Source organism: Bombyx mandarina, chromosome 11 (genome assembly GCF_030267445.1).
Source record: "Bombyx mandarina strain Sakado chromosome 11, ASM3026744v2".
In the NCBI taxonomy this organism is placed as follows: Eukaryota; Metazoa; Arthropoda; class Insecta; order Lepidoptera; family Bombycidae; genus Bombyx; species Bombyx mandarina.
The window spans coordinates 4195163-4207474 of NC_143218.1; the positions used below are offsets into that span (position 1 = coordinate 4195163).

Genomic DNA, 12312 nt, shown 5'->3' on the forward strand with positions numbered 1-12312 from the left:
AAACACAAATAAAATACAAAACCAATTAAAATTTAATAATAATAATTCATTTTTTAATTGTATTTGCTTTAGACTACATTGTACCGTTGTTATTTTGTCTGATTAATGTCTCAAATTAATCCTCTTCATTTCATTTCACTCCATATTATCATTTTTCATTAAAATAAGAATATAAATTAAAATAAGACATGACTTAAAGGTCTTAGTTATCAGGTTATAAAATCCCTTAAAAAAAACAACGCGAACAGGACAGGACGTTTTGGCGGGAACGCGAGGAGTGAAGTTGTGTAATTTGTTTTATTTTGTCTATTTAATGTTTCTTCAGCTCTAAATGTGTAATAACGGTGGTTTATTAACTATTTAGTATCTGTGAAAGTGCATCAATGTGGGGAAATGAAACAAAGTTGCTGAACGTAGCTTCTCGGGATCTTCCAAAAAGTCCATTGAAAAAGTCTTAGTAAATGACCACCATTTTCAAGAGATTATACTTCATCCCATATCATCTCATTTTATTTCATTTCGTTTTCAATTCATTTCATGCCATTTTTCATAATAACCAACTTTATTTCGTTTCATAATATCATTTTTTATATAAAAAAGTTATCTTTAAAATTAAAATAAGACTTGACTTAAAGGTCTTAGTTACCAGGTAATAAAATCCCATAAAAAAAATTCAACCATAACTCAAAATGACGAATGTCAAACACAAATGGCATCTGAAGTTTGAGAAAAAATTTAGATGTTTGCAACTGAATTAGACTTTTCATCAACATAATGGAAAATAAAAACGTTTGTATCGCTTGTTTAGCGTCCGATACGAGACTGCACGACATGTATCGATACGGCCTAGTAGAAATATATGAGGATATCACAACTATTCAAGTACGTAAAAAATTCCCTCCCTAATTTTATAAATTGGTTGTTCGCGGTCGTGTTCCAGCGTTATCACGTAAGCTTCTTATCAAGCTGCTGGGCCAGGCGTAACATGCGGTCACTGTTTTCTTTTTCCTGAAAAAAAAACCTATTAACATTTGAACTTCCTTATTCCAATAGTTCATGATACTGACTAAAGGTGCATATTCGCTCCATGATTAGCTTAATTATCTTCGTTAAAGACATTTGCATTTTGTATCTCATGTCTTTGCAACACACCCAAACAGGAGACTACATAATTTGTACCCGTTGGTTGATTCTAGTCTCACCTTGTTTCAACTAAAATCTGTATTGACGAATGCACTGAGAATTAATTGCACAGTGTTGTTATTGTATAAATGAAAAACACTTTGTACATTTTTTTAATTTTAGTACAATGCATTGTATTTCAGATAACTGCAGACGAAAGTAATTATCAGCACTATTTGTGCAGCGTTTGCGCCACACAGCTCATGAAGTGTGCTACCTTCAAAGAGAAATGCCACAGGGCTCAACGTTTAATGAACATGGTAAATATTTTTAATTTAAACAATAAAATTTAACAAATAGAGACTTTTAGTAGAAAATTATACAGTTGTTAGCATAATATTTAAATGTCAATGATTATCTCCTCAATTGCTTATGACCACCAAAACTACAGTATTTGAAATGTCAAAAAGAATATAGTGATGATCAAAAAGTGAGATTAAACTATAAAACTAGGTTTAATAAGTCTAATGCCCGTATCTTTAGACGTTTCGTAAAATAGTCCTCCACTCTTAACTCATCCGATGATGCTCGAGAATTCCCTCCAAACTTACTCGAGTTTGGTATTTTTAGTCGACCATTACAATATTCCTCAACTGACCTCGATTGAGGTAATAATGATGAAAATTTGATCAAGCTAGCATCAAACCCATAGAGTTCTGTAGTCTATGGTCATTGTTTAATGTCGAAGTCAAGCTGCCGCTGTCTGTTTGACACTAGATGAACTTGTTTGATGTTTTGGTTGCTGAGTTATTCGTAAATATGTGTGCGTGCGGTAAATCTGAAAGTGTATTATTTATTTTCTAACCTATTATTATTTTAGATTTCGGATCCGGCTTTGTATTTTTATTCGCCGCTTTTGTGTGATTTTGGTTGCATCGTGTTGTTGAAGTGCTTTTCCACAACCACCAGTTTATTATTATTTAAATAAAACTTATAATCGCATTGACTTTATTTATCAGGTAGTAAGCAAAATATGACTCTTATGTAGGTAAATAAAATAAAGAGTTTCAAATGTCTAACCTCGAACTATTTACTTTATTAATAAATATTATCAAACTTAAATTATCAAAATATGCGCGAATCATGCACAGATCCAGGCCATTGCACAACAATATCATATATTTCCATTTGCGGTCCACATACTATTTGGACATCGATAGAAAACCAGCCTTGAGGAACGTTCAAGGTACGTCGCGACGTACCTTAACTTGACAGTTCGGTCACTTCACTCCGGTTAGGAAATTTTTCCAAGGACGTTTGAGTGGAGTTTATTTTTACGCCTAATCATACCAAAACGCGTGTTGGAGGTTGAGTCGAGTCGAGTTAAGCTCGTGTAAACGACTAAAGATACGGGTGTAAGACTGATAAAAACCAAACAATATACTATATAAATTGTTGTAAAGTAGATTTTGTCAGCCAATTTAGACTATGAACAAGAACTACTTTGGTAGGCAGGGGTTTTGGTAGATAGGCAGATATCTTATTGAATTTTGTTAAGAGATACTATAGGTTCCATTGACTCTCTCTACTCTATCCACATAGGATGGACATATGCACGGACACGGACATACGACAAGCCATAGCCCACCTGGTGTTAAGTGGTTACTGAAACCCTTAGACATCTACAACATAAATGCGCCACTCACTTTGAGATATAAGTTCTAAGGTCTCAGTATTATTTTCAATGGCTGCCCCACCCTTGAAACTGAAATGTACTATTGTACTATGTACACGGTAGAAATAGGTGGGTGGTGATACCTACCTGTACGAACTCACATGAGGTCCTACCACCAGTAGTAATTAATGCTATTCATACTATCTCTTCCGAATAATACTTTTAGTACATAGTTTCTTTTTTTCGTCTGAATGTAAAATATCTTACATACTTTACTATGCCGCTAAAAACATTTAATGATCAGTTGACATTCATGATATTAATCTGATTTTTTAAAATATTTAATTGTGTTATTTCAGTTAGGTTCGTTACCAATTCAAGAAGTCGACAGAGAAACATACCACTTGAATACACCCCTCGCCATACACACCTTGCATTCTATGTCTCTGTCCACCCAAGTGGATTACATCAAGGAAGAATATGATAATGTGGAGAATTGTGCATATCTGGATGATTTTAAAGGTAATCTATATATTAATACGTGAAGCAAAAACTTTGGATCTCTTTTTACGAAAATTGCGGTGACGGAGGAGTATGCCCACACTTATAGAGAACATAGAGAAGGAGTGCAGAATCCTAATCTTTTAAATTATGCATTAATAATACATTAAATCAATAAAAAAACATTACCCACTACCATGTATTTGACACACACGCATATCATTATATACTCTTCGTTTATTGTCAAACTTTTGTTATTGCTTGAAGTCTGTTTAAATTGAGAATATTGTTTATCTTTAATATTATTTGTCTATGGTGTGGTTTTGGCGAAATCTGTAACTAGAACCATAATAATGTTCAAACTTATAATTTAAATTAATTATAGTCGAATTTCGACTACTCCGGGACAATTAGTTAAAGTAATTACATGAAATTGAAAATAGCAACAAAATCAATCCACTGTGAATGACAATTTTGAAACCTTTTGATGGTGGGTGCGTTAATAACAAAGAATAAAATAGAATAATTCACGTGGTACGGCCAAGCGCGCACATTATATTGCATACGGATGCATTTTATATCAAAGTCATTCATTTACCGGTCAGTTCATGGCATCTCCAGCCATCACATACTCGCATATCATTTTTATCATATAAACAGCCACCAATCAGTGTAAGCATATCCATCAACAATCACTCACTATTGGAGTTATCATTATCACAACAGAGGGTTGTGTGGACAAACCGCACACAGGCTTTTAAAGTCTTCGAGACACTGAAATAGTTCAACTAAACTGTCTTTCTAATAATATTATTTAACACTTTCACTGTCGTGTAGGTCACTGGTACTCTATGTGATGCACTAAAGTAATTATGTCAATTTCTCTCTTCAATCTTTTTACTAAGATACTGTAATATCTAGTAGACTCTGGGAAAGAATAATCCGAAGATACTGAGAATGATTCTATTACAAAGAGACTAAAATATATATTAAACAAAAGAAGGCAAAGTCAGGCAATCCAGGCGCTTATTAACAGAAATCGACATAATTACTTCAGTGCCTCATGTAGCGCACCGGTGATCTATCCGGACACCGTCCTCGTCGAACCCGTCGCTTGCGACGAAGGGCTCGGCGAGTAAATTAACCCACAGACACAGCCCACTGAGTTTCTCGCCGGATCTTCTCAGTGGGCCGCGTTTCCGATCCGGTCGTAGATTCTCCGAAGCACTGCTCTTGCTAGGGCCAGTGTTAGCAACACTCCCGGTTAGAGCCCCGTGAGCTCATCTACACGTCAAGGAGAAACTGAAATAGTCTCTCAAGGCTATCAGCATAGGTAGGGAAAAAAAAGGTGAACTACATGGCAGTCAATATGTTAATTGGAATTTATAGAAAAACGTTCAGTAATTGTGGCTTGTGTGTTAATGTGATTAAATGATAAGGCAATCAATGTAGTCATATTATGCAGTATATTATGCCAGTATTCAAAATCTTCCAGCACACACCAGCTTTGTGAAGGAAATACACTTAACGTGATAAAGGAAATTTAAAATTTTTTGTAATTGCTTGTAATTGGGCATCTTCTTGGACCACAAATGCAGGTCCATTCTGCCCAATGCAGTCACCATCTCCAACTTTAATCGTAGCACAGTCGACCTATCATCTGTATACAGTTTAATTGTGTATAATAAGGGTTCCGAAATTCTTTTGTCTACTGCCTACTTTGAGAATAAATTATTTTTAGTGCACCCATTTTTTCGCTTTCTTAAAAACCAGTTACCGCCACCAGCTTAGTCGGTGTCAAAGAGTCCTCCTAGATGAAATTACAAATCCTCTTCCAAGCCTTTACACAATGCCCCCATTTTTTTCTGGGTTTCTTATCACCCCCCCTTTAAGCTTGTAGTGCCTACAACATCACCCACTTTTGGAAAGACTGGAAAATAAAAATATGTAAACTATATAATATAATATGTTAAAAAACTGTAATTTACTGTGGTAAATAGCCTATGTCTGTTGTCACCAAACTTCAGATATGTCACCGATAAACGAAGAGACGATAGAAACAGAGGACTTAAAAGAAGAAATAGACAGTAAATCCTACGACAATGTGAAGTTGTTTGAGGAAGACATCCATGTCATGATGCTGTCCGAAGAGGAGCAACTAGCCGAGATCCAACGTAGGAAAGAAAGCGTCAACTACAAGTGCTCTTTATACAAATGCGAGAAATGTTATAAGGGTTTCATGACCGATGTCACATACACCAATCACATGATAAGGCACGATCCGGTGAGTACAGGACTCAATGTACAACAGATGATACCTCAATAATGGTATTGTCTTTAATGAGAATAACATGTTCAGTCTGCATTTTTTCAGATCATACCTTCAATTCTGAGTACATTCAGTAGTTGAATGAAAAGGTCATAGCATTGGTTTCATTTTATACATTTTGTTGTGTTCAATTATATATTTTAGAGGAAACACAAATATTGTCATTATATGGAAGTTATTGTACAAACAAAATTAATAACATAATGTTTATAGTTACATAAAAGTCCAGGATACAACATTGTTTTATCTTGAAGCCACATTATATGTAGTTTCTGCTTTACACGTCCTTACGGATCCATCAGATCCAAAAACCTTTGCATTAGAATTTAGATGCCTTCAGCTCTAATATTAAGAGCAGGCTCGGGGACCCCGGTAACCGTACTCGTCGAATTCGGCAAAGAGTTCGACGTGCAATCTAACCCATGCATCAGATTACGATCCGGTAGTAGATTCATTCGCGAAGCAGCTCTTCTTGAGTTGTTAGGTCTCCTTCGGAGGGACTCCGGCAACTGGTGAAACTGAAAAGGCCTCTGGGTCACTAGTAATACTACAACACTAAAAAAAAAGTTTCCTATTTATGTATTTCATTGATTATTTGAGTTTACAATAGTCTGTATATTCTATGTAAAAACGTACTTTAGAGACTGATGTTCTTAGAATCAAATTTGTTTCAACGATCACTCCGACAATTGAAGACATGAGTGGATGAAGGGGCTAAATACCATTTTAAGGTGTTACGTGCCTATAAAACATATTAGAACTTAAACCTCTGGGTTTGAAGGCAATCCCAATCCTTTTCATCCACTTGTCCCCTTCATCCACGGTCCGCATCATCCTCTTCATCCACGGTGTCGTCGGCTGTATGAGTCGGAAGCGACAACTGAGCTACGTTTCCGCCCGTAGTGCAGCGGCGCGCACGAGTGCGGCATATGCGGCATCCGGCGCGCGTCGGTCCGCGAGCTGCGCCTGCACGCCGCGTCCGCGCACGAGCGGCACTTCCTGTGCGCGCACTGCTCGCACGTCACGCGCTCGCTGCACCGCGCCCGCGAGCACCGCGCCTCGCACGGCGGGTACGGACCGGGGGACCGGGGGGCAGGGGGGCAGGGGGGTCGCCCACTTCTCAGTTCTACAGCTCAACGGCTGCCCCACCATTCAAACTGGAACATATTACTGCACTAGCTTTTGCCCGCGTGGATAGTTCACAAATAATGCTTTATTTTAGAACAAATTTGGTTAGCATAAAAAACGTTATAGTGAGCCAACCTTAACATATAGATATATGCTGTCGCGGACTTTTTTTAGATCATTTAATTTTAGCGAAACTTTAACCGTTTCTGCAGCGCACGCAGCGGAAGCTCTCAAAAGGGGAAAAAACCCGAGTTTGAAACATTTTTTATTGGTGCTCCGTTTGTATTGGTCTTAGCGCGATGTTATATAGCCTATAGCCTTCCTCAATAAATGGGCTATCTAACACTGAAAGAATTATCCAAATCGGACCAGAGTAGTTCCTGAGATTATCGCGTTCAAACAAACAAACTCTTCAGCTTTATAATATTAGTATAGATAACCGAAAGATATTTCCCAAAAACTTGTCTTACGTGTGCGCTCGCCACCCCGAGGCAAGTGTCAAGGAGTGCTCCCTACCGTCGCCAGATGTCGCTTCCGCTGCGAACGGTGCGGCTCGAGCTTCAAAGCGTCGACCACGTATTTGTCTCATATGAGATTGAGACACCCGACTCATGATAGGTGCCCGCTGTGCCACAAGCGGTTCCTAGGGCGGCTCGGCCTCAAGATGCACATGAAGAGGGCGCACGGAGAATGCAAGGTAAGGGCTTCCCACGGGCAGTGGGTTCTATTTGGGTTCTATTCCCGCATCGGGCTAACATTCGTGTCATGAACAGGTTTGTTGACCTTTTTTGTCTAAATGGGTGGACGAGCTCATAGCCCACCTGGTGTTAAGTGGTTACTGGAGCCCATAGACATATACAATGTAAATGCGCCACCCACCTCGAGATATAAGTTCTAAAGTCTCAGTATAGTTACAACGACTGCCCCAACCTACAAATCGAAACGCATAACTGCTTCACGGCAGAAGTAGGCGGGGTGGTGGTACCTACCCGTGCGGACTCACAAGAAGTCCTAACACCAGTAATAAAAATTTGCAACAGACAGATTTACTTACTGGTTCATTGTATAGTGTGCGAATACGGTTACGTTGTGTTGCAGAAGAGTCTCGAGGAGCACGTGTGCGACGGCTGCGACGTCAACTTCAACAGTGAGGACGCCCTCGAGCGACACCGCTCCGTGCTCAGCGACGTCTCCTGTCAGGACCTGAGGTGGGGGCTGGGGTGGGACATCTTCCCTTTGTCGATACTACCAAACTATATATATTGTTACGCGCTGGGGTTCAGGATAAATAAATGTTCCACCAAATCACTTAGAACACTTTAAAATTCGTAGTCCGCTTCGCTTCATGTGACCCGTTCGCTGTTTCGCTTCGAGTAATTCCGATTACTGACTGCCTTCGTGCAATTTCTGCTACCCTTTTATAGTCGATACGACATTCCTAAAATATCGAGAACATTCTTCACAAGTCGAGTATTTTCGATGTGTGTTTCTGTTATCTGACAATAGATGGTGTTTTACTTCTCGAGCGTTCTAGATGCTACTAGATTCTTCGATATTCGTTTCGGCTATTCGGCGATAAATGGCGTCACTCTTATCGGTGTATTAATATTTATTTAAACTAGCGATCGCCCAGTGGTTGAAATTCGACCATAATTAATTTAAATTATAAGGTTGAGCATTATTATGATTCTATTGTCAGGTTTGTATAATCATCAATATCCTACCACCAGTAAGATTATAAACAAACTAGTTGTACCCGTCCGCTTCGCTAGGCATTTAAAATTAACATTGTTATTTCTCACCCCCACAAAGATTCTCATCATTAACGCCCCGGCAACTGGTGTACGGAGTCCAACACTCATATAAATATTAACCTATCCATTAAGTACATGTATTTTCTACATGGATACCGAGTTTAATAATACACTAGTGGTCCCCGCAGTAGTCGAAATTCGACTATAATTCATTGAAATTATAAGTTTAAACATTATTATGGTTCTATTGTCAAACACTATTATAATTCGATAATATAATCACAGTATTCACCAAAACTGCACTATAGATCAATAATATTAAAGACAAACAATATTAATCTATTTTCAATTCGACCACAGACTTTAAACAATAACAATAGTTTCCCAATTGACAGTAAACAAAGAGTTAATTTTTATGTATGTGTTGTGTCAAATAGATGGTAGTGTGTGTAATGTTTTCTTTATTGTTTTAAAGTATCTTTTATACATTATTTTAAAAAAAATTTAGCATTGTGTACTGCTTCTCTATATTCTCTATAAGTGTGAGAAATTTCATACTCCTCCGTCCGCGTAATATTCGTAAAAAGGGGTACAAAGTTTTTGCTTCACGTATTAATATATAGATAATCGGATGCATGGTTCAGTAGTTGTAACGGATATATATTAGTATAGACTCTATAGTCTATGATATGTATTGGTGACTTTCCAGATATATTAGTATAGACTCTATAGTCTATGATATGTATTGGTGACTTTCCAGATATATTAGTATAGACTCTATAGTCTATGATATGTATTGGTGACTTTCCAGATATATTAGTATAGACTCTATAGTCTATGACATGTATTGGTGACTTTCCAGATCGTGCGCGGAATGTGGGTTCGGTTTCCAGACTGAGGAGCTGCTGCAGGAGCACGTGGACTCCGTGCACGCCGTGGACGAGACCGCCAAGTGCAGCAAGGTGAGCAAGCACTCAAGGCAGCCAGCGGGAGGCTTCTTACAGCCTTCATATTTCTTTCCTACCTTGAGAGGCTATATCAGCGTTACCCTAGCGTGTAGGTGAGCTCTCGAGGAGGCCTTCCAATCTTGACCCTCGACACTTGCGTTCAAGAACTCACATTTTGAGAAGACTAAAAACTATGAAAAACTCCACACCAAAACCAAACCAAAGTAGAGTCGCACCTCCTACACGGAACACAAAAAATCTGAGTGAGTGAATTGCGTGTATGAGTGATTGAGTTCATTGTGTATCTGAGTGACTGAGTGAGTGAATTGTGTAACTGAGTGAGTGAGTGGGTGAATTGTGTGTAAAAACTTTTATTAATACACAAAATATTATTTTAATAACCTAAAAGTACATAAACGCGCTACGTCAGATTACACAACATAATATAAGCAACATGCTTCGTTAAAAAGTACAATACTTATTTTCAGCTACAAGCGTCGTCATAAGTAACATTGTGTGTATGAGTGAGTGAGTTCATTGTGTATCTGACTGAGTGAATGATTAGTGTGTGAGTGAGTGAGTGAATTGTGTGTATGGGTGAGTGGGTTCATTGTGTATCTGAGTGAGTGAGTGAATTACTTATTTGATTGAGTCTATTAGTGAACGGCCTCTTTCCTTAAATCAGTGTAGGTAGGTATGACACTAACCTGGTCTGGTGTTGCAGTGCGACAAGAACTTTGCGAACAAGCGGACGCTGTCGAAGCACATCCAGCGGTACCACCTCGGCAACCTGCGCGCCGTGCGCCCCGCCGAGACCGAGTACGTGTGCGAGATGTGCGGCACCAGGTGCTCGGTGAGTCGCAAGGAGCCCAGGGACACTTACCTATTGTCAGTGCCACTCTGTGACGAACTGTGTCTCCTCTCCCGCAGTCCGCGGTGTCGCTGCTCAACCACCAGAGGACCCACACCGGGGAGAAGCCCTATCAGTGCCCGGACTGTCCGAAGAGGTTCAGCGTGTCGCAGGGGCTCCGGGTGAGATTTGTGTGTATGTGTAGCTTGGGCGGGTGGAGTCCACTCACTGCTGTCCATAGACAACAATGTGAGTTCTTCAGCACAACGACTGCCTCATCCTTCGAGTCGGAATACGTTAATGTTTCGTGACAGAATTAAACATTAATTAGAAAATTCGGTATTCGTCTGCGGGATTCGAACCCCGGTCTCGGGTCCTGCCGCGACCAGCTACGTGACGACTCCTGATCGGTCCCCAGATCCACATCCGGACGCACACGGGCGAGAGACCGTTCAAGTGCACCAACTGTCCCAAGGCGTTCAAGAACAAGGCGGCGCTGAACCGACACAACCGGGTGAGTGACGCACACACACGAACCACAGACTTGTAAAGATTATAGTGATCCCCCTGTAGTCGAAATTCGACTGTAATTTTACTGGTGGTAGGACCTATTGTGAGTCCGCACGGGTAGGTACCACCGCCCCGCCTATTTCTGCCGTGAAGCAGTAATGCGTTTCGGTTTGAAGGGTGGGGCAGCCGTTGTAACTATACTGAGACCTTAGAACTTATATCTCAAGGTGGGTGGCGCATTTACGTCGTAGATGCCTATGGCCTCCAGTAACCACTTAACATCAGGTGGGCTGTGAGCTCGTCCATCCATCTAAGCAATAAATAAAAAGTTGAATAAATAAATATTCTGCGAGCGCGCTATCGAAAGCGAAATCGGGTCATCGACCTCGCCGATTTTTCTTTGTAATACATTGCGTGCAATCTAAATACAATGGAATTTGAGTTTTTGTTGTTTCTCGGCAGGTGCACACCGGCGTGCGTCCGTACGCGTGCCCGCACTGCCTGAAGGCGTTCTCCCAGTCCAACTCGATGAAGCTGCACGTGTCCACCGTCCACCTCAAGATGCCGGCGCCCTATCGCAACAGACGGAAGAACAACAGCAGCTAGGGACTGCCGTGGAATCCCTAGTCCACCTAACTATCGGCGCGGGCTTCGGTCCAGTTCCGGGGCGCAGCGATACGCACCTCGTAGTTTATGAGCTCCAACAGCCGCATCACGTCGGGGGACGTGAGCATTTATGAGTCCCCGAAGAAAATTGGCGAAACGCTTTGAAATTAAGTGACAGAATAAGCAGTGCTCCGTGTCATTCGCTGAGGGTAGAGTGAAACGACTTCGCGTGACAAGTGTCTGTGCAATCGTGTGTCGGTGAGATGGCGCTGGTGTAGCAAAATACCCGAATTTTAATAAAACCATCAAGTATTGTATTAAATTAAATTGGTGAAGATTGTTTTATTATTGTGTATTTTGTTCGAAAGCCAAAAATATAAATTGCGTAATTGCTGGTAAGTCAGTCCGCTTGGGTAGGTACCACTGCCCTGGCTACATCTGCCGTGAAGCAGCAATGCGTTTGCGACATGTCTCAAGGGGGGCGTCGGCATTTACCTTGTTGATGTCCACGGGCTCGGGAAACCACTTAAGATCAGGTGAAACGTACGCTCGTTACACATCTAAACTATATCCAAGTTGTAATACAATGCAATACTATTGAAAGTACGACAGAGCGGGTAAAACACAAACATAAATTAAAAAACAATGAAACATCTGCTCGGCTAGTGGACATCACCGTCGGGCGCAGAGCGGGGCCAGTGCTATCTACGCTATAAAGACCTATAGAGAAATAAAAACGCACGACATTAGATGTTCCGGATGAAGTCTTTAAATAGTACTTCTAATGGCGTCAAAGAAATTTACCATTACATTTATTGGTCTAATAACCATGCAAGTCATTATAAAATAGTTAAATTATATTAAACTAGGCCGAAAGAAAAAAAAAACGT

The 12312-nt window shown here is 40.2% G+C and overlaps 1 protein-coding gene across 2 annotated transcripts; it reads left to right on the forward strand.

The window, feature by feature from the left end:
* The first annotated feature begins 684 nt into the window (after positions 1-684).
* LOC114244445 (uncharacterized) lies at positions 685-11749 on the forward strand. 2 transcript variants are annotated; one of them, XM_028176273.2, is made up of 12 exons: positions 685-882; positions 1326-1442; positions 3157-3319; positions 5326-5582; positions 6531-6697; positions 7281-7452; positions 7854-7963; positions 9372-9471; positions 10181-10309; positions 10387-10488; positions 10725-10820; positions 11279-11749. In XM_028176273.2, the coding sequence occupies exons 1-12, from the start codon at positions 775-777 to the stop codon at positions 11420-11422; spliced, it is 1665 nt and encodes a 554-aa protein (XP_028032074.2). In that variant the 5' UTR covers positions 685-774; the 3' UTR covers positions 11423-11749. The 2 variants fall into 2 exon arrangements, with proteins under 2 accessions (XP_028032074.2, XP_028032075.2); XM_028176274.2 differs by having other exon boundaries at positions 7374-7452.
* Positions 11750-12312: the final 563 nt, after the last annotated feature.